The sequence below is a fragment of the Rana temporaria genome, chromosome 3 (genome assembly GCF_905171775.1).
Source record: "Rana temporaria chromosome 3, aRanTem1.1, whole genome shotgun sequence".
NCBI classification, from domain to species: domain Eukaryota; kingdom Metazoa; phylum Chordata; class Amphibia; order Anura; family Ranidae; genus Rana; species Rana temporaria.
The window spans coordinates 86424279-86445958 of NC_053491.1; the positions used below are offsets into that span (position 1 = coordinate 86424279).

Genomic DNA, 21680 nt, shown 5'->3' on the forward strand with positions numbered 1-21680 from the left:
CTGTTCCTGGAGCCAGTGGTCACCCATTCAGTTCACGGCATGGCTGGGGACAGAGACTAGAGGTCAGCTGACTGGCAAGAAATGTAAAGTGGGAGGGGCTAGAGAAGACCATATCTTCTGATTTCAGCATAGGTGTCACTGCTATGTGACACCACAAAGTCGGAGATGGTGAGTAACACTACCTGTGATTATAGTTGCCATTAAAAGTCCCCACTAAAGTTCTCAGAGCAGCAGATGACCTTGATCAAGAGCACCTAAGTTGGCTGATCAGAACTCCCCCAGCACTGCCACTGATCCCCTTCCCCCCACCAGCACTGCCATTCATCCCATTCCCCCCACCAAGTAGTAAGAGAAGAAATAAAAATAGAAAATAAATGGAAGGGAGAGGAAAGAGGGGAGGAAGAAAAAGGAAGAGAAAGAACAAGAAAGAGGGCTAGAAAAAAAAAGAAAGAAATAAGCATAGAGATAAAAGGCAAAAAGAGGAGAACTAAGAAAGAGTAGTACATCCTAAAATGTACCATAAGGGGGTTTTATTACTGTACCAGTGGAAAGGACTCAAATGTCCGTGGGTTAGGGGTGCAAATTACTTGTCTTGCCTTGGGTGCTGACAACCCCACGCTATGAAAATAATTTTACTGTTAGGGGTCCCCACAACTTGGGAAATTCTATCAAAGGGTCACCGCACTAGGAAGGTTGAGAACCACTGTCCTATGGTTTAGAAAAGATCCCTCCTTCAGGTGAAAGTGCACTCGACTAGAGCAGTTGGTACTTCATGGGCAGTGCATCACCAGGCCTCCATGGCTCAGATCTGTAAGGCTTCTACTTGGTCTTCGTCCATACATTTACTAAATTCTACCAGGTAGATGTGAGAGGGATCGAGGATACCGGCTTCCGGCGTAGTGTGCTGGCGGTCTTATTCTGATTTGTGTCCCCCTCCCCTCAAATTTTAGCATTGCTATGGGACATTCCATTAAGTAATTAAGGCTCTGTGTCCCATGATGTATGATCAAGAAAATAGGATTTTTAATACAGCTTACCTGTAAAATCCTTTTCTTGGGAATACATCACGGGACACAGAGCTCCCACCCCTCTTCGAAGTTAACGTGGAACACTTATTGCTTTGCTACAAAACTGAGGTTCTCTCCATTTGGGAGGGGTTATATAGGGGAGGAACTCAATTTTAATTGGGTTTGCCAGTGTAGAATCACCTGTGGTGACTGCATAACCCATTAAGTAATTAAGGCTCTGTGTCCCGTGATGTATTCCCAAGAAAAGGATTTTACAGGTAAGCTGTATTAAAAATCCTATTATCCTATTAAAAATCCTATTATTTCATGGAACAAGGAGTGTCAGTCTGAACCAGGTGATAAAATACCAAATCAACAAAGCAAATTGATTGAAATAGCCATTAGTTAACAAATCAAAGAGGAAGTAAACCCTGATGGGTGTTACTTCCTCTTTGTTTCCCAGCAAAGGTAAAGCATAATGGGCTACTATGCATCGCATAGAAGTCCATTATGTGACACTTACCTGCAGGAAAAGCCCGCAATGTTCCTGTCTTCCTCGCGAGTAACGAGTGGCCATTCTTCACCCCTCTTCCTTCCGGGACCACGAACTCCAGGTCTGTGAGTGGCCGGAGTCGCGTGACGTCACTCCCGCGCCTCCACTCATGGCATGACCCGAGTTAGAAAAAAGGGCACAGCATGCCCTTTTTAACTCTGGCGCATGCGCAGAACAAATTGCCGTACGGCAATTTGCAAATATCTCCTAGACCATGGGTCCTCAAACTTTGGCCCTCCAGTTGTTCAGGAACTACAATTCCCATCATGCCTAGTCTGTGAATGTCAGGGTTTTACAATGCCTCATGGGATGTGTAATTCCGCAACAGCTGGAGGGCCGTAGTTTGAGGATCCCTGTCCTAGACCGTGCAGGTCTGGGAGATATTTCAAGCACCTACAGGTAAGCCTTAATTTAGGCGTACCTGTAGTTAACCTGAAACACTTATTGCTAGACATATCTAGCAATTGTTGTTATCTATCTATCTATCTATCTATCTATCTATCTATCTATCTATCTATCTATCTATCTATCTATCTATCTATCTATCTATCTATCTATCTATCTATCTATCCTGCTGAGCCATTGTCTTCTCCAGGCTTGAGGGGCAGGAGAAGCTGTCACCCCTGGGAGAGGACAGTGATTATCACTAGTGGCTTATGCAGCCACTAGCAATAATCACAAGATAGTCCGGCAGGCTGGTTGCACCCAAGATGTTTGCTCGAAATACTTGGTACATTCAGCCTGCCCATTAGCAGTTCTGCCGAACCAGCCGAGATTCTAATTGTGTTTGACCAGCTTTAGTGTGGTAAAGGTAAACTAAGGGGTTCCGGTATTGGCATTTGGGTGAAATGAGGGAAGAAAAAAAATTAAACTCTGTCTTATTGATCAGCAAATAAAAGTTGGCTGAAATTTCCGATCAACTTGTGCTTGGCCAATGGCTCATAATGTGCTAAAGTTAAAGAATCAGCATGGCAACCAAGCAACTATCGTTTTCAAAAGAAGAGATGAGCATTAGCAGCAATATACCGTTAAGTAGATCTATAGGCAAAGATTTTTTCCTCATTTTGGATAGAGTAAGAGAGGGTTATAACCCCTGTCAGATTTGTTTTGCCATCTGTATAATTAATAGTAACGAGTGGCCATTCTTCACCCCTCTTCCTTCCGGGACCACGAACTCCAGGTCTGTGAGTGGCCGGAGTCGCGTGACGTCACTCCCGCGCCTCCACTCATGGCATGACCCGAGTTAGAAAAAAGGGCACAGCATGCCCTTTTTAACTCTGGCGCATGCGCAGAACAAATTGCCGTACGGCAATTTGCAAATATCTCCTAGACCATGGGTCCTCAAACTTTGGCCCTCCAGTTGTTCAGGAACTACAATTCCCATCATGCCTAGTCTGTGAATGTCAGGGTTTTACAATGCCTCATGGGATGTGTAGTTCCGCAACAGCTGGAGGGCCGTAGTTTGAGGATCCCTGTCCTAGACCGTGCAGGTCTGGGAGATATTTCAAGCACCTACAGGTAAGCCTTAATTTAGGCGTACCTGTAGTTAACCTGAAACACTTATTGCTAGACATATCTAGCAATTGTTGTAATCTATCTATCTATCTATCTATCTATCTATCTATCTATCTATCTATCTATCTATCTATCTATCTATCCTGCTGAGCCATTGTCTTCTCCAGGCTTGAGGGGCAGGAGAAGCTGTCACCCCTGGGAGAGGACAGTGATTATCACTAGTGGCTTATGCAGCCACTAGCAATAATCACAAGATAGTCCGGCAGGCTGGTTGCACCCAAGATGTTTGCTCAAAATACTTGGTACATTCAGCCTGCCCATTAGCAGTTCTGCCGAACCAGCCGAGATTCTAATTGTGTTTGACCAGCTTTAGTGTGGTAAAGGTAAACTAAGGGGTTCCGGTATTGGCATTTGGGTGAAATGAGGGAAGAAAAAAAATTAAACTCTGTCTTATTGATCAGCAAATAAAAGTTGGCTGAAATTTCCGATCAACTTGTGCTTGGCCAATGGCTCATAATGTGCTAAAGTTAAAGAATCAGCATGGCAACCAAGCAACTATCGTTTTCAAAAGAAGAGATGAGCATTAGCAGCAATATACCGTTAAGTAGATCTATAGGCAAAGATTTTTTCCTCATTTTGGATAGAGTAAGGGAGGGTTATAACCCCTGTCAGATTTGTTTTGCCATCTGTATCCCATTGTGGAGATTTCCCTCCACTTCCTGTCCCATAGTCAAACAGGAAGTTAGAGGAAATCCCTGCAAATTAAAGGAATTCCTTGGGGTCTCCAAGGTCACCAGAACTTGTGTCCCCATTAGAAGTTTTCCCTTCTATTAATTTTCTCTGGACAACCCAAAATTTGTGATTTTCTTTTACTTTCACTTTCAGTGATAATGGTAAACAGGACAAATAAAGAGAGTGAATCTCCCTAAGAGCCGGTTCACACAGGGGCAACACGACTCTGGGCGCGACTTTGAGAGGCAACTTCAACTTGGAGCGACTTACAAGGTGACTTCAAGTCGCCTCCAGGACAGGCGACTTTGCCAGTGGCCAATTAAACAGTAATCAGCTCTGTGGGAGGGAGGGGTTTGCCTGAGAAAAATTGTTTCTCTTCCAGGAAAGTTGCTTCAGTTAAGACAGGGGATCCGACTTGGAGGCGACTTCCATTGAAATCAATGGGTACAAGTCGCCTAGAAGTCACCTTGAAGTCGGAGCGACTTTAGTAGTGTGCATTAAGATGGCTCTCATTCACTTGCATGTAATTTCTCATGTCGCCCGACATGGGGTGACACAAGTCGCCCCCCAGGTCACGGTAATGTGAGCCAGCTCTAACAGGGGCAAAGATAGCAATAACAAGTTACAAGCATTCTAATCCCTCTCCATTCTATCCAAAACAAAAACAAAAAAGTTGCTTTTAGTTATACTTTCATACTTTGAGCTTTCAAAATTCATCTTTAGCAATAGGAGTTCATCATACTATAATCCACAGACTAAAATTTGAATATTAAAACCAAAATTGTGCTGCATGTGTTTGATTGTATTTTGTGCAAGTTTACCCCTGCTTGTTGTAAGTATTTTTAACCTTTATTAAAAAACAGAACTTTTAATACTACACTATGGGTTGTTCTTCTGTTTCCCCCTTCCATACTGAGTGGACTGTGGATTGTTTTGACTGCATGGTTAACCACTTAAGGACCGCCGCACGACGATATACGTCGGTAGAATGGCACGGCTGGGCACATGGATGTATATATACGTCCCCTTTAAGAGCCCAGCCGCGCGCTCGCGACCTGGTCCGAAGCTTCGTGACCGCGCCCACGGGACCTGTGGACCCGATCAGCACAGGTGTCCCGCGATCGGGTCACAGGAGCTGAAGAAAGGGGAGAGGTGAGTGTAAACAAACCTTCCCGGTTCTTCTCTGTGGCAATGTCAGTGATCGTCTGTTCCCTGATAGAGGGAACGACGATCACTGAACTCACACGTCCAGCCCCGCCCCCTACAGTTAGAAACACACATGACCCCTACAGCGCCCCCTAGTGGTTAACCCCTTTACTGCCATTGTCATTTTCACAGTAATCAGTGCATTTTTATAGCACTTTTCGCTGTGAAAATGACAATAGTCCCAAAAATGTGTCAAAAGTGTCCGATGTGTCCGCCATAATATCGCAGTCATAAAAAAATCGATTATCGCTGCCATTAGTAGTAAAAAACCCAAAGGGCATGGTAATGGACTGGGGGGGGGGAAACTCATGTAGTTTTATCTGTATTGCCGGGACCTGACAATTTATTACAGCCGCGATTAGTTTTAAATTACTTTTTTTCCTTTAGAAATTTTATTTTGCTGAGGGGTTGTTCACGGGAAAAATGTGCCACTTTACAGGCATACTATAGACACCCCCCAGGTACGAAATTTAAAGGGATGTTTAATTTTTATTGTTTCACTTTAAGTATTATTAAAATCACTGCTCCCGAAAAAACTGCAGTTTTTAAAACTTGTTTTTGCATTGATACATGTCTCCTGGGGCAGGAGCCAGGTCCCCAAACACTTTTTATGACAATAACTTGCATATAAGCCTTTAATATGAGCACGTTTGTTTTTTCATGTTTGTGTGCCATAGACTTCAAACACATTTTTTGTCTGTTTGCAAGTTCTGGTGCAAACCAAACCGTTTGGCTAAAAAACAAAAGAACAAAAGCTGGACAGCCGCACTCCAAAATTTTCTTTAAAAGAGATGTCTTTATTTTCAACTGTGCATACAGTCACTGCAAGCCCACAAAAATCAGTATGGCCAACGTTTCGCACTGGCGTCAGTGCTTAGTCATGGCTGACTAGGCATGACTAAGCACTGACGCCAGTGCGAAACGTTGGCCATACTGATTTTTGTGGGCTTGCAGTGACTGTATGCACAGTTGAAAATAAAGACATCTCTTTTAAAGAAAATTTTGGAGTGCGGCTGTCCAGCTTTTGTTCTTTTGTTTTTTTGCTATTACCGCATTGCCAGCACCCTGGTGGTTCAACAACCCCTGATCATCACGAGGCTCACCTGGAGCGGTGAGAATTCTGTCAAACCGTTTGGCTCATCCTTATTGATAGCACAGCACAATTGTAATGGTTTGTTTATTGTTAATGTGGATATATTGTGAGTACAGCTACCACTGATATTATCTATTGTTAGAAGGTGACACTTTTATTATTGTATGGTGATACTCTTGCATGACTTTTTTTTTTAATAACATTTTATTATACTTTGGAACATTATTTTCACAGCCTTATCAATATCTTTATTTCTCAAACTATAAATAATTGGATTTAACATAGGTATTACAACAGTGTAGAAAAGAGTGGCGACACTTCTGTTCTCAACTGTAGACTGTGATTTGGGACTTAAATATACATACAGAGTTGTTCCATAATAAAGTGACACTGCTGTTATGTGGGATGCACAAGTCGAAAAGGCCTTCTGTCTTCCAGTTACACTCTTTATACTCATAATGGATACAATTATGGAGACATATGACATGATAATGACCACTATAGAAGGTATAGTTATAAAAGAAGAAAAGATTAAGAGGACAAATTCATTAATAGTAGTATCTGTACAAGAAATACTTAGTAATGGGGGAAAATCACAGGCAAAATGGTGGAGGACATTAGATGCACAAAAAGACAGTTGCAAGGTGCAAGAAGTCTCAATGAGAGAATGCAGGACTCCAGCTGTATAAGCTCCACATACTAGTCCTATGCAGGTCTTCTTCTGCATTACCAAAAAATAGTTTAATGGGTTACATATTGCCACAAAACGGTCATAAGCCATTACTGCAAACAAGATACATTCAGTACTTCCGAGAATGCAAAAAAAGAAAAGCTGTACAAAACAGCCAACATAAGATATTTTCTTCTGTTCAGAGAGAAAGTTCAATAACATTTTGGGAGCAATATCGCAAGATAAACACAGGTCTATTATTGACAGATTACATAGGAAATAATACATGGGTGTTTTCAAGCTGTCATTGTGACAAATAGCAAAGATGATCAGCAAGTTACCCAAAAGGGTTATTAAATACACAGATAAAAAGAGTAAGAAGAATGTTTCCTGAAGGTCAGGCCTACTTGAGAATCCAGTCAGAATGAAATCAGTTACTAATGTATAATTGCTACTTGTGGTTAAAGCCATTGCTTATTGGAAGACCTGCAAGTACAATATAAGGCTGACGTCAACCAAACATACACAAAAGGCTGTCTCATTTATATCATACTATAGAACAATGGTTTAATATATATATATATATATATATATATATATATATATATGACAGGGCTTTTTTTCAGCGGGAACGCGGGGGAACCCAGTTCCAGCACCTCCTAGACTGACTGTATGTAATGGCAAGGGGTACTGGGGTGTAGGGTATTGATGCTCACTACTGGGGGATCTCTTCTAACTGGAGGGGACCAATTTTTGCAGGGGGGTCTACTTTTGCTGAGGAGGTCTATTGTTGCTGGTGGGGGGCCTATTGTTGTTGGGGGTGGGTCTTATGTTGCTGCGGGGGATCAGTTGTTGCTGCAAGAGATCTACTGTTTAAGGAGGGGTCTATTGTTGATGGCTGCCAGAGAGTCTATTAATGCTGGCTGTGCGGAGATCTGTTGATGCTGACGGGAGTCTATTGTTGCTGGCTGCAGGGGATCTATTTTACTGATTTTCTTGATATCATTACCAAATTCCATACAAATTTCTTAACACCACAAAATGATACTTGGTTCTGTATTGTCTAAAAGGGGCGCTACTGGGAGGTGGGTATAGGATGGAACCAAGGGAAGGTGCTCAGAGGTGGGTAGGGGCAAGGAAGAGGGGTGACTCAGAAAGGGGGAGTTCCTGCACCTATTATCTGAGAAAAAAAGCCCTGTATATATAAAAATCCCAGGGTATTCAAAACCACCCCTTTTTGTCCATTCCTTTTTTTCATTAATATAACGGGATGAGGTGTTCTTGAGTTGAATGTTCATGCCCCACCCTATTTCATTTCTGGATTCGGATATTTAATTGAATACATTCAGTGATGGGGATGAACATCCGTGATCCCCAGAGGTTGCCCTGTTCCATAAACTACCCAATGAAGTGCCCAAGAAATCAATTAAATGAATCACATATATACTACTAGTATAGCTGCTTGACACTGGAAACAATTGGTTATTCCTCAAGAATATGTTAAAAATAAAGTCAACTGTATTAGGGTTAATGACAAACTCACTCACATACTCCATAATAATTATAAAACATTTGATAAATTATGGGACCCATGGATCCGGTATATTTTGATTCCCTAATGAGCCCTGGGCTGACCTACTTCTATTATTCTTTTAACTTCTCTTCCGCTTTTCTCCCCCCCCCCTCTTTTTTGTGTTGCTTAACTCAAATATATATTGGGTTACCTTTAGAACATTATTACGTTTTGACTTTACAGATTTTCTCAGGAATTAGTACAAAGGTCCCTTGTATCCACAATACTTCCTCCACCCCCTCCTCCGCGTTTATCTTTCCATACCATAATAAAGTTCCTGCACGCTATTGCACATGGTTACAATTCTAACTATTGATTAGCACTGATCTTTAGTAGATAAGGTATACGTTTATTACTTCCTGATATTGTCGGACTTTCTAACCTCAACGGATTTACTTGAGATCATCCCATGATTATTGTTTGTTCCCTTATATTCATGGACCATGTTATTTATGTGTATTCATATTTTCTGTATTCATGTATCTGTCATAGTGAAAATCTGAGCATTGATCTCTGTTTCACTGCTACTTTTGTTATTGCTGGATTTCTTCAATAAAAACATTGAAATATAAAGTTGAAGCTGGAGGTTTTGTTGTTGAATGTAGATATATAAAAATTCTTAATACAGTATGAACATCTAAAACCTGTCATTCACCAGAGCTAAATTGGCCAGATGCTAGTGTCTGGGGTCAGTGAAATTCATAAACAGTTTTAAATTTCAGGAATGTCAAACCTCTATTATGGGACTAATTAGGTAAAGGGCACAAGTCAGGGATCCTTTGTAGAAAACAGATAACTGTTTTATGGCCACTTAATGTGGCTAAAAATATAACCAGTAACTTGATATTGTTACTATTTATTGGCTCACAAATGATTTTTCCTACCTTCAACCCTTCTTTATTAAGTATGTTTTTTTAAGAAAATGCATTCTGTATGACTGCAGAACAAGCACCGAGATATGTCCCTCTAATGCCGCCTACAGACGGTCGTTTTTTGTGATGAAAAAAAACGACGTTTTAGAAAACATCATTTAAAATGATCGCGTGTGGGCAAAACGTTGTTTTATGTCTTCAAAAAAACGACAAAAACATTTCCGAACATGCTGGAATTTTTTGTGTAGTTTTTCAAAACGTCATTTTTAGTTTCACAGATATTGACCGTGTAGCAAAAAACGACGTTTAAAACGACGTTTTTAAACCCGCGCATGCCCAGAAGCTAGTTATGAAGCGAGCTTCAATGGAAAAAAGTGGTGAACGTAACCTCGCTTTGCTAGAGCATTGTGAAAAAACGATGGTGTGTAGGCAACGTCGTTTTTGAAAATGAAGTTTCAAAAACGTTGTTTTATTTCATGATTTAAAACGTCGTTTTTTTTTCATCACAAAAAACGACCGTCTGTACGCGGCATAATTGTATATAGTGGTTTACTAGGTAAATGAAATATGTCATAGAAATGTCAAATTTTTATTTGGAACTTCTTTAGACATTAAAGAATACATCATATATGATCTTTTGTACAAAGGAAAAAGCAGGTTTAGACAAGGTTTTGGAAGTGAAAGATATAGCATAACAATAATTGACAGTTTGTTCATCTATGTAATATCATTTTAAAAATGATTAAAAAAAAATTTTTTGTTGCAGAATTTGGATTTATTAGAAGTAATTTTGAACAGCATGACTCACTTGTAATGTAGATCCTGTGATTTTAGGATATTGGGTATTGAAATATCTGGAGACAGTATTTTATCCATTGAAGACTAATGAATCTGGTATTTAAGGGTTGGAATTAAGCAGTTAAGTAGGAGATGCTGATAATGATGGATTTTTATTGTGTTGAAAAGATTCCCTGAACATCATGCTTTACCACGAAAAAAACTACATAGGGAATTATATTAATTCCCATGTGTTCTCTTTTAATAGAGACTTGCAAAATAATTCCTGTGAGAATGGCAAGTGCAAAGGCAATTAAGCTAATTGCCTTTGAGAACTTTTAAACTTACAATCGTAGTGCTACCCGTAATGGCCCGTACACACAATCCGAATATCGTACAACGGATCGTACGACTTTTTTCGCTTAATAGTCGCAAGTAAAATGAAATAGGTTACTAAAGCCACGAAAATTCTCTTACGACTGAAAAAAATAATCGGAAGTGATGTCACGTGTTGTAATGTATTTGTATTGTATTTTCGGACGACAACTGTACTGACTAAACAAAAATCGTACGATCTGACATCGTACGAGGAAAATTTTCGTGCATGTCCGATCGAATAATATCGGATGAACTGTCGTGATCGGCTCTCGAAAGTAGAGTACACACGATCCGAAAATCGTACGATTCTTCATTGGACGATCGTTTTCGTCCGATATTTGGATCGTGTGTACGGGCCATAAGTAACCGCTTGATAATTTGGGTTCTCTACTCTGCGCCTCAACTCTGAGAGCAATCTTAGCCACTCTGACACACCTGGTTGAATCAAAGTCACTGCAGGCACTTATAAAAAACACGAGTGATGATACCTTTGCCTTGGTTGTAAGCTAGTACCAGGAAATAGACACAAAACTGTTTAGTGGTAAATTAACCCGATATATTGGTACAGTTTAGGGTAAATAATAGTATAATAGTAAGAGCACACAGAGGGTAGACTCAGACACAGTCTGCTAAACAGTGTGATATCTAGGCCAAAGCAACTTTGAATAGAGTTCTGCACTACTTGACTGGAATCAACCAAAAAATCAACAAGATCAGCAATAAACAATGCATTTAAAGATTTAACTGCAGTAAGGATGAGGATACTGTAAGTGGTTTAGAGTGCACTTTAAGGAATGGCTAGGGTCCTGGGCAGTATCCCTTAAGAGAGACCTCTTAAACTATGCAATGGGCTAAGGTCTCCATGTAAACTGTAAACTGCAACTGTAAAGTAAGGTGACTAGATTTTCTTTATGAAATGCGGGGACATATATGTAGTGCCCATCAATGCAGCCTGTTCAGTGCCCATCCATGCAGCCTGTTCAGTGCCCATCAGCTCAGCCTGTTCAGTGCCCATCAGTGCATAGCGAGCGAGGAGAGGAGACAGATTATACAGAGCGGGGATCTTCTGTTTACCCCGCACAGACGCTGTCCTCAGACAAAGTCCCGCCTCTTATAATAGAGGTCTGACAGCCGAGTAAGCAGGAGATCCCCACCCATCTGGGACCCATGGTAGGGCCGGCCCTGGATGCCCCCCTCAGCCCCAGCTTGCATTGCACCCACACAGGATAGTCCCTGAATCCGGAATGTGATTGATCACACAGCAGGCAAGGCACCCAGCTACACAATAGTGTTACTGTAGATTTTACTGCAACCATGTTAAAGAGGATTTACGGGAAACATTTTTATGTTTTGAGTGCAATTAAACAATTTACCTATTGCAGTCCTGTAATGAATATGCCCTTATATACAGTATACTGTGCATTAATTCTCCACTGGAATAATTTATGATTTGCCGACTCCGATAAGTAAATGTGTAATATGATGTGGACCTGCTGACTTGTATAAATTTGTTATATTAAATAAAATAACAATGGGAACTCCAGATTAAAGGATAAGTTCACCATTACAAAAAATAAATGCACATTTTTTTTGTTAGAAGCCTGTAAAGCATTGCACCCATGATCTGCTAAACTACCTAGAGCACCTAACAGCGCCCTGATAGTTCATTGAGAACTACAAGCAGAAATGCGCAAGGGCTGTTGGTTCTTGCAGTTCATTTATTCACAAGGATCTGCAAACTAACGGCATCTGAAACCCCCGGACAGCCACTCTCTCTTTGAATTGTGACAGCGAGTGTGGGAGAAGATCCCTGGCTCGCTGTCAGGGGGAGAGGGGTCTGATGCTGAACATGTTACATGTTACATCTTAGATATGGGTGTAACATCTAGCATGTTCAGAAAGATGAATTTATGCCGGCGTAATTTTAAATTCCCAGTGTTGTATCTTTGTTTTGTATCCACAAAACAAGATACGACTGCATCTGGGATCGATCCGACAGGCGTACATCTTAGTCGCCGTCGGATCTAAGCTGCAATTTTTCGGCGGCCGCTAGGTGGCGTTCCCGTCGAAATCCGCGTTGAGTATGCAAATTAGCTTGTTACGGCGATCCACGAACGTACGTCGTCCCGGCGCATTTTTTTACGTCGTTTTCGTTCGGCTTTTTCCGGCGTATAGTTAAAGGTGCTATATGGTGCCGTACTCAATGTTAAGTATGGCCATCGTTCCCGCGTACAATTTTGAATTTTTTTACGTCGTTAGTCGTTTGCGAATAGGAATTTGCGTAGAATGACGTCGCCGTCGTAAGCATTGGCTTGTTCCGGTTAAAATCCGAGCATGCGCACTGGGATACTCCCAGGGACGGCGCATGCGCAGTTAAAAAAAATGTTGTTTACGTCGGGTCACGACGTATTTACATAAAACACGCCCCCATTACATCCTTTTTAATTCCGCGCCCTTACGCCGCAAGAGATACACTACTCCGCCGTAACTTACGGCGCAAATTCGTTAAAGAATTCAAAACAAAAAAAGTTACAGCGGCGTAGTGTATCTTAGATACGCTACGCCCGGCGCAATAATGCGCCGTTGTACGTGGATCTACCCCTATGTGTCTATTATATGTATTCCACATAGTCAAATAAGAACCTTGTGGTTCAGACAAAAGGACCCAAATAAAATGGTAAGGTGGAATCTTCTACCCACATACACCAATATATTAAGCAACAGTTTGAAGATGCAAAAACTTTATGAGGAATTCTGGCTTCCTTTAACATAAGTTAGTAAATTAATAAAAGGTAAAGGGCTCCCTCTTGTGTTTGGATTGGGTGTTTCCAATTGTTATGGTTCCATCGATTTCTCAAAGCAGACTTTTTTTGTGTACATGAAAAATGATAGAGATTTTCTGTAAAGATATGTTTTATAGGCATTTAAAATGTATTTCCACTTTTGCAGCCAAACTGGGACATCACTTACTTTTTACATGTCCCCCATTCACATAGCTGAAAGTGATTGTAAAGTCCCGTTTTATTTTTGTTAAAAATAACAAACATGTTATACTTACCTGCTCTGTGCAATGGTTTTGTACAAAGCAGCCCTGAACCTCGTCTTTTTGGGTCCCTCTTCGGCGCTCATGGCCCCTCCTTCTTGTTGAGTGCCCCGACAGCAAGCAGCTTGCTATGGGGGCACTAGAGCCGCAGCGCTCTGTGTCCGCTTCCTTTCTCTCCTCATTGGCTGACTGACTTTGACAGCAGCAGGAGCCAATGGTGCCATGCTGCTATCACAGCCAATAAGGAGGGGAGTCCCAGTTAGCCGAGACACTCCTACAAGATTGCTGGATCTAGATGGAGAGTATAAGGTAAGTATTAGGGGGACTGAGGGGGGCTGCTGCACACAGAAGGCTTTTTATCATTACCACTTCAGCCCCTGAAGATTTTCCCCCTTAATGACCAGGCCATTTTTTGGAATGCAGCACTGCATAGCCTTAACTGTGAAGCGACACTTGCTCGGTCATGTGACTCTGTACCCAAACAAAATGTATGTCCTTTTTTCCCCACAAAAAGAGCTTTCTTTTGGTGGTATTTGATCACCTCTGTGATTTTTATTTTTTGTGCTGTAAATAAAATACCGATAATTTCGATTTTTATTTGAAAAAATCACAATATTTTTTATTTTTGCTATAGTAAATATCCCATTTAAAAAAAAAAATTCATCAGTTTAGGCCGATATATATTCTTCTACATATTGTTGGTAAAAAATCGCAATAAGCGTATATTGATTGGTTTGTGCAAAAGTTGTAGCGTCTACAAAATAGGGATAGATTTATGTCATTTTTATTATTATAATTTTTTTTACTAGTAATGCCGTTGAACAGCAATTTTTAGCGGGTCTTCAACATTGCGACGGACAAATCAGACACTTTTGACATTTTTCTGGGACCAGTTATACAGCGATCAGTGCTATAAAAATGCACTTATTACTGTATAAATGTCACTGGCAGGGAAGGAGTTAACACTAGGGGGGAATAAAGGGGTTAAATGTGTTCCCTGGGAGGTATTTCTAACTGGGGGGGGGGACTGACTGGGAGTACAATTACTAGGAACAGACGATCACTCTATACCTGTCAGAATGGGGATCTGTTTAATTACATTGGCAGATCCCCGTTCTGGTACTCTGTGGAGCAATCACCCATGGCTGGCACACATCACGGCCGCCGTCCACACGCATCAGCTCCCCTGCCATGCGGCGGGCCCGTGTGCCTGCTATAGCTGTTAAAGGGACTGACATACAGCTACGCCTATTTGCGGTAACGAGCCAACCTGCCGCAGTATAATGACAGTGGCTGGTTGGCAAATGGTTAATGCATAAAATGCATCCAGATAAAAAAAAACCTTCTTCCTTTACAACCACTTTAACTTATAAGTATATTTAAAAATTGCAGCTTATTATTTTTAGATGCTCTATTCTGGAACATCCAGTAAGAAAATATGCTACATAGTTCTCTTTGTTTGAGGGCTGGGCTGCTGTGTTTCCCATGGTTAACCCTGTCTTTACTGTGCAGGCAGAGCAGATTAGCAATTGTAACTAGATTTGAACGCTGTGGGGTGGATTTACTAAAACTGGAAAGTGTAAAATCTGGTGCAGCTTTCCATGGTAGCCAATCATCTTCTATCTTCAGCTTGTTCAATTAACCTTTCACTAAAATACTTAGAAGCTGATTGGTTTCTATGCAGAGCTGCACCAGATTTTGCACTCTTCAGTTTTAGTAAATCAACCCAATAAATAAAAAATCTTGCGAGCTACCAATATCATAGCCTGTAGGTCTAAAGCCTCGTACACACGGGCCAGAATTCCTGACGAGATTCTTGGCAAGAATCTCTTGCCAGCTGAGTGTACAGACTCTCCTTTCAAAAGAACTGCGGTTCTCTTGAAAGGCAAGGACGCGGTGACGTCATCGCATACGACGAGCATGCGCTCTTCACATTCGATGCCATCGCCGCCGTCTTGCTGCACCCTACCTATGCCTAGGAAGCTACCGCGCATGTGTCAAAGTCATTTCGAGCGTGCGCAGGTTTCCATGGCGACCAGGTAAGTATACACATTCTCGGGTTTCTCGGCAGGAAAACTGCCGAGAATCTCACAACGAGAAAATAGAGAACATGTTCTCTATTTTTCTTGTCTAGATTCTGGGCAGTTTTCTTGTGGAGAAACCTGAAAGCCTCGTACACACACTCGGTATACTGGGCAAGAGAGCTCTGCCAGCAGTTTTCTTGCTGGTTCTTGCAGAGTATACCGAGCGTGTCTACGAGGCTTTAAAATGCATCCAATAGAGCAGAGATGATATGATTTCTTTCAGTTACTGACACCAGTCACACTCCCATAAGCTGTGGTAAACCAAATAAAAATAGATAAAATGTGCCGTGCTGTATGAATACGGTAACTGTGTCAATACTATAAATGAATATTAACATATGATTCCAATCCATAAAGTGCATGTGCCAATTGTGATTATTTAAACAAATAAAATAAAAAATATTAGATAATATTATGCCACAGTATATGAATTCCTCTATTGCAAAATAAATATTCAAACTCAATTCCGAAGTGCAAATGCCAAACTAAATAATAACCATGTTATAGTGCATAAATCCAATGTAAACAAATGACATTACTCATGATACAAAATGTCATAAATAAATATTCAGTCCGTACAAGATCAATTTGTGCACTATAACATTGTTATTACATTTTGGCATTTGCAATTCGGAATTGAGTTTGAATACTCTGGTCGGCCCTCTCAGCCATTGGCTGAGATCGCTGATCAGGAGCTTGTCGGCTGCTGGTTTTACAGCAAGCACGTCCGACAGAAGCCGAACTGGCTGCCCTTATACACAGGCCGAATGTCGACTGTTTTTTATTGAACCGACCGATGTCGTCTGACATTCGGCCCATGTGCACTAGGTATAACATTGATCAAAAAACCTTGCAGTCAGCCATTGCACCTCCTCCTGCGAAATATCTAAAATGTAAGAAATAATATATATATATTTTTTTTAAGACTGCTATGTAAATGGAAGCACATAACAAACGTATAGTAGTTTTTTCCAATTTTAATGCTAAAGTGGAAATATGCATTAAAGCGGAGTTGCACACAAAAGTGGAACTTCTGCTCATCTGTCTCCCTCCCTGTTTTTGACAGGTATCATTTCCCATTTCCGAAGATGGTGCCACCGAGCCATCTCTCGGAAATTCGGTCCCCTTCTCTTTACTCCATCGCCGGGCCAATTAGAAAGCACAGTGTGCTTTGCGCATGTGCAGTAGGGAACCGGCTGTGAAGCCGAAAGGCTTCACTGCTGGGTTCCCATACCAGGAATGAAGGCGGCTGCACATGGAGTGCCGACATTGTGGGCTCCCAGGACAGGAAAATGTCCATTTATTAAAAGTATTTGTAGCTGCTGACTTCATTTTTGAAGTACCTCCTCTTTAAGGGCCTGTTCACAACATAATGTGGTGCAGGAAAGGCATGTTTCTTTTTTCTTCTTTTTTTTTTAAATGTGTCCTTTAATTATCTATTTAATTATCTATTTTTTTATTGTTTAATATCTGTTTATTTAAAAAAAATTATGAAAAGAAATGACAGAGATAATACAGACACATTGTATAGAATCGTGTACAGGTACAAATTCAAGCAAGTGTTACCCATAGACCATCAGGAATGGAGAACTCAAAAAATGAGAGGTGTAACAATAAACAGAAGCCTGGGTCCAGGCATTATATACAATCAAATGTTAAAGTAGTTAGATTGAGGGTTTAAAAAGAAAGAAAGGGGGGGGGGGGGAGAGAGAAAGAAAGAGAAAAAGGAGGGATGGGGGAAGGGAAGAAAATAGGTGGAGTGCTGGTAATCGGTGGAGTGTTCCATCTAAACAAGCAGAGATCACAAATAACAGTAGAGTAATTGTCATACAGAAAAACCTGATAAATTAAGAGACACCACTTGGCTGTTTATCTTCAAGAGGTACAAACATGATGTCTTTATAGCAAGAAGTAGTTTTGAATTTGAATCAGTGGGTGTGGCGCCTAATATTACCTTTGCCAAAATGGGTGAGTTCCTCTAAAGGACAAACTTAATCTCCCTTTTGTAGCCAACTTCTCAAAGATGTAGCTGTAGGTTGACACCATAAAACAGGTATCAAGGCCTTAGCTGCATTCAAGAGGTGAGGGAAGGTTTTTATATGGGCCAACTGGTTCGAGGGTACCATGAAGTAGTATCGTCCATAGGTCGAAGGGGAGAGATAGACCCACTATCCGGTTTGTGAGGTTAAGTATGTCTGACCAATTAGGGCGGATTAGGGCGCAGTCCCACCAGATATGGGCATGTGAGGCAGTGTTCCCACAATTCCTCAAACACAACGGGGAATTTTAAGGGGAACATACTGTATAGTATATTTTAATTGGCATGTAATGCCATCTGGTTAGAAGTTTATAGCTGGTTTCCACTATTTTGGATGAAATTGAAGAAATATGAGAAAGCTGCAGGATTTTGTCTCTTTGCTTGTCGGCAAGATGAGATTTGAGGTCAGCTTCCCATTTGACAAGGTATTGTGGGCTAAAGGGGGCCTTGTAGCATGGTGAGAGCCGTGTAGAACTGCGGGACGCAGTGAAATGGAGGATTTTTGTGGATAAACATGTATTTAATTGGGTTTAAATCCTGTAGGACAGGTAGTGGATGAGACAGAGAGAGAAGAAATCGGTTTAGCTGGTTATACCTCCATCTGTCCATGAACGTGATTGATTTTGAACCTAAAATAGACAGAAGAGGCTTAAGAGCGTAAGATTGAAGAAGGTGATGGCGCAGTAGAGGACCCCTCGAGTGACCAAGATTTAAAGCCAGAGTCCATGGAGCCAGGTAGAAAGTAGCCGTGATTTAGAAGAGGCATTAAGGGTAAGTTATAGGACCAGGAAAACTTTTTGTGTAGCATGTCCCATGGTGGAGGCGGTTAGAGGTGGAGGAGGATAAAGATCTTAAGAAGCGGGGTATCCATTGTATAATGGGTAAGTCTGTGCCATTTAAAGTATATTCCAGGTGGACCCACAATTTGACATTGCCAGTCAGATATCCGTGACAAAGCAATAGCATGGTAATATGTTTTGAAGTCTGGAAGTGCAACCCCCCTCAGAGCATTTGGAGTGGCATTAAGTCGATCTGGATATTCTAGGGTGCTTACCCTTCCAGATGAAGCAAGAGATCATGGTCATGGAGATCATGGTCTGAAGTAAAGAAAAGAAGGGCAACATTTGGAAAATGAAAAGTCTACTTTGCAGAATATTCATTTTTGTTTTACCTAATCAAGAATGGGACAGGAAATACCATTGCCGGAGATCAGATTTGACGCTATTTAATAGGGGTGTATAGTTATGCTTAAAAATAGTGTGAAGATGCGGGGTGAATACCTAGATATTTTTGATTTTCTGAATTCCAGTGAAAAGGAGATGTTTTATTTGGTCAGCTTCCAAACGGGGAACCTTAATGTTTAGAATCTCAGATTTGTTGAGATTAGAAAGTGGAAAGTAATTGGAACGTATTGAAGGCAGCCATTGAATTTGGTAACGAGATACGTGGCTGTTGAATAAAGAAAATAATGTCGTCTGCATAGGCGGCATATTTGTGTACCCTAGAGCCTACTTTGACCTCTTCAATGCTATAGTTATTTCTGATTTTGGCTAAAAAGGGTTCCAGTGAGATAACAAATAACAGGGGTGACAGGGGACAACCCTGTCTAGTACCATTGTGTAGAGTGAAGGGGTCGCTTAATAATCACTTAATCCGAATCTGTGCAGAGGGGTGGGATTAAAGGGAGGAAATACGGTTGAAAGGCTTGTTTCATGCAGGAAGGCACTGCCCTTGCTAGACATGTGCAGGTGCCATTGTATGTTAAATGCAAACGCATCTAGCAGTGCCATGCAGGTTGGGGCAGGGCAATTTGTAAAAGTAGTCTGAACCAGAACACACGGAATGTGCAAAAACATGCGTGTTCTAGTGTAAACCAGCCCTACAAAAAATTCTTGGACTCAGCATAAAGGCACATGGTTTCTTTTTACAAAGGCCCACAAAGCTTAATTTAAGAAAACACTACTTTCCTCCTTAAAGTGGTAGTAAAGGTGTTTTGAGGATTTATATCTACAGCTAAGCTTAAAATAAGGCTTACCTGTAGGTACAGTAAATATCTCCTCTGTGTACCGTTTAGGAGATATTTACTTAAGCAGCGTCAGTGATGTCATCGGCAAGCCCTCCATTGAGAGAGCTGTGCCGCGGCTACGTGCACGCTAGCGCGATGACATTGCAAACCCAGAAGGAAGACCTGGGCTGGTGAAGATGGAAGCCCTGTCACCGGTGACAGTGCGCCGCTGAAGGGCTTTGTTTTCAGGTAAGTATTTCATAATGTGCTCGTATGCGATGCATAGAGCCCATTATGACATTAACTTGCAGGGAGAAGATTTTAATTTTTTTTATTTGTTTGCGGTTTACTATGGCTTTAATGTACTCTGCTAATATGCTCTTGTTTTCTAATCCATCCCTCAGTGTCTCTCCAGTGCCTCCTCTTTCTACACCTTAGCTTGAATGTTCTCTTCTTTTGACATGCATACATATAAATGTATGTATGCAATTAATATTATACCTTAACCATTTAAGGACCGCCACACGATGATATACGTCGACAAAATGGCACGACTAGGCACAAGGGCGTACATGTTCGTGGCTCGCACAGCGCACTGCCGGCGGTGCACTCGCAAACCAGTTCTCTCCTCCGTGACCGTCCCCATGGGAAAAGAGGACCCGTATGCCGCCGGTGTCCCGCGATCGGGTCACAGAGAGGAAGAATGGGGAGAGGTATGTGTAAACAAACTTCTCCCTGTGCTTCCTAGTGTGGCTGTCACTGATCGTCTGTTCCCTGTGTTAGGGAACGGCGATCAGTGACGTCACACACACAGCCACGCCCCCCACAGTAAGAACACTCCCTTAGGGCACACTTAACACCTACAGCGCCCCTCCTGGTTAACCCCTTCACTGCCAGTGTCATTTTTACAGTAAACAGTGCATTTTTATAGCACTTTTCGCTGTGAAAATGACAATGGTCCCAAAAATGTGTCAAAAGTGTCCGATGTGTCCGCCATAATGTCGCAGTCACCAAAAAAAAAATCACTGATCGCCGCCATATGCCAGAACCTTTGGCATTAAAAAAGTCAGTCGGATGAAGCCTATTTTCAGGGGTATCTCAGTTTAGGGGCACGGCGCATAGATACGACGGCGCATACTTACACTTACGCGGCGTATCTCGAGATACGTCGGCGTAAGTGCTTTGTGAATCTGGGCCTATGTCTCTAAACTCCCTAATGTGCATGGGCACTTAAGCTGTTTTATGGGCACCCTAGCACTAGTACATCTCCCGTCACTGCTCTTCCCTTTTCCCTCATATTTGAAAGTCATCTTGCTTATTTTCAGACCTTGATATATCTTGTTAACCTGTAACATACAGTACTTATATTACTAATGCTATTTTTGTTGTTGTCTGTCTTCACGCTGTAGATTTCCTTCTATATGTCCCTTTTGTTATCTTAAAACCAATACCATTTTTGTATATGTAGCGCCCTTCTCCTGTTGGGTAGGCGCTATTTGTAAATTTAAGTTATCTGAGCTGTAGTTTAGCTCAGAATGATTATGTCAAATTATTGGTTTCTGTTCCAGTTCAGCAGCGTTGCATATTTTCCATTTGACTGTGGGTGTTGCTGTCACCATGGGTCAAGGTTGGAAAAGCAGCGGGTTGGGTGCATTGAGTATTCTTTCCCAGAAGCAGCTCAGCAGGCGTGGTCCCTGTCGGTGTGCATTCTGGGAGAGGGTACTTACGGGACAGACACTGTTCTGGCGGGGTTTTCCGATCCTGACCTGATGGCCCTCCTGGCCTCAGGGATGTGCTAGCAGTTTTTTTCAGGCCTCAGGGCCTGCTGGCCCGAGGCTCCGCTACTGAGAGTAGGTCCAGGAGTTTCTGGGGCCTACTGGTCCAGGGGTGGTCCTGTGCTGTCTTGCCTGCAGGAAGAAGCCGAACAATTGGGGATTCAATTGGAGGACGCATCCTGCCAATCTACCTCACAGTGTTGCCGGCTGGCTGAAAGATCCTGGTACTGTGTAGCTGTGTCTTTGGAACTTTTGCAAAGTGTGTGTGTGGTTACGCGGTCCTGTGGCAGAGGACTGCAATGACTCGACGGCACTCATCAAGTCTGTGGCAGAGACTTTTGAACAAGCTTCACACCGGC

The 21680-nt window shown here is 41.8% G+C and overlaps 1 protein-coding gene across 1 annotated transcript in view; it reads right to left on the reverse strand.

The window, feature by feature from the left end:
• The window catches only part of LOC120930356 (olfactory receptor 5I1-like), a 29604-nt gene extending 22357 nt beyond the window's left edge, over positions 1-7247 (reverse strand). Inside the window, exon 1 of the mRNA XM_040341554.1 lies at positions 6320-7247. Within this exon, the coding sequence (XP_040197488.1) occupies positions 6320-7247 (928 nt within the window). The remainder of the gene's footprint in view (positions 1-6319) is intronic.
• Between the last annotated feature and the right edge of the window lie 14433 nt (positions 7248-21680).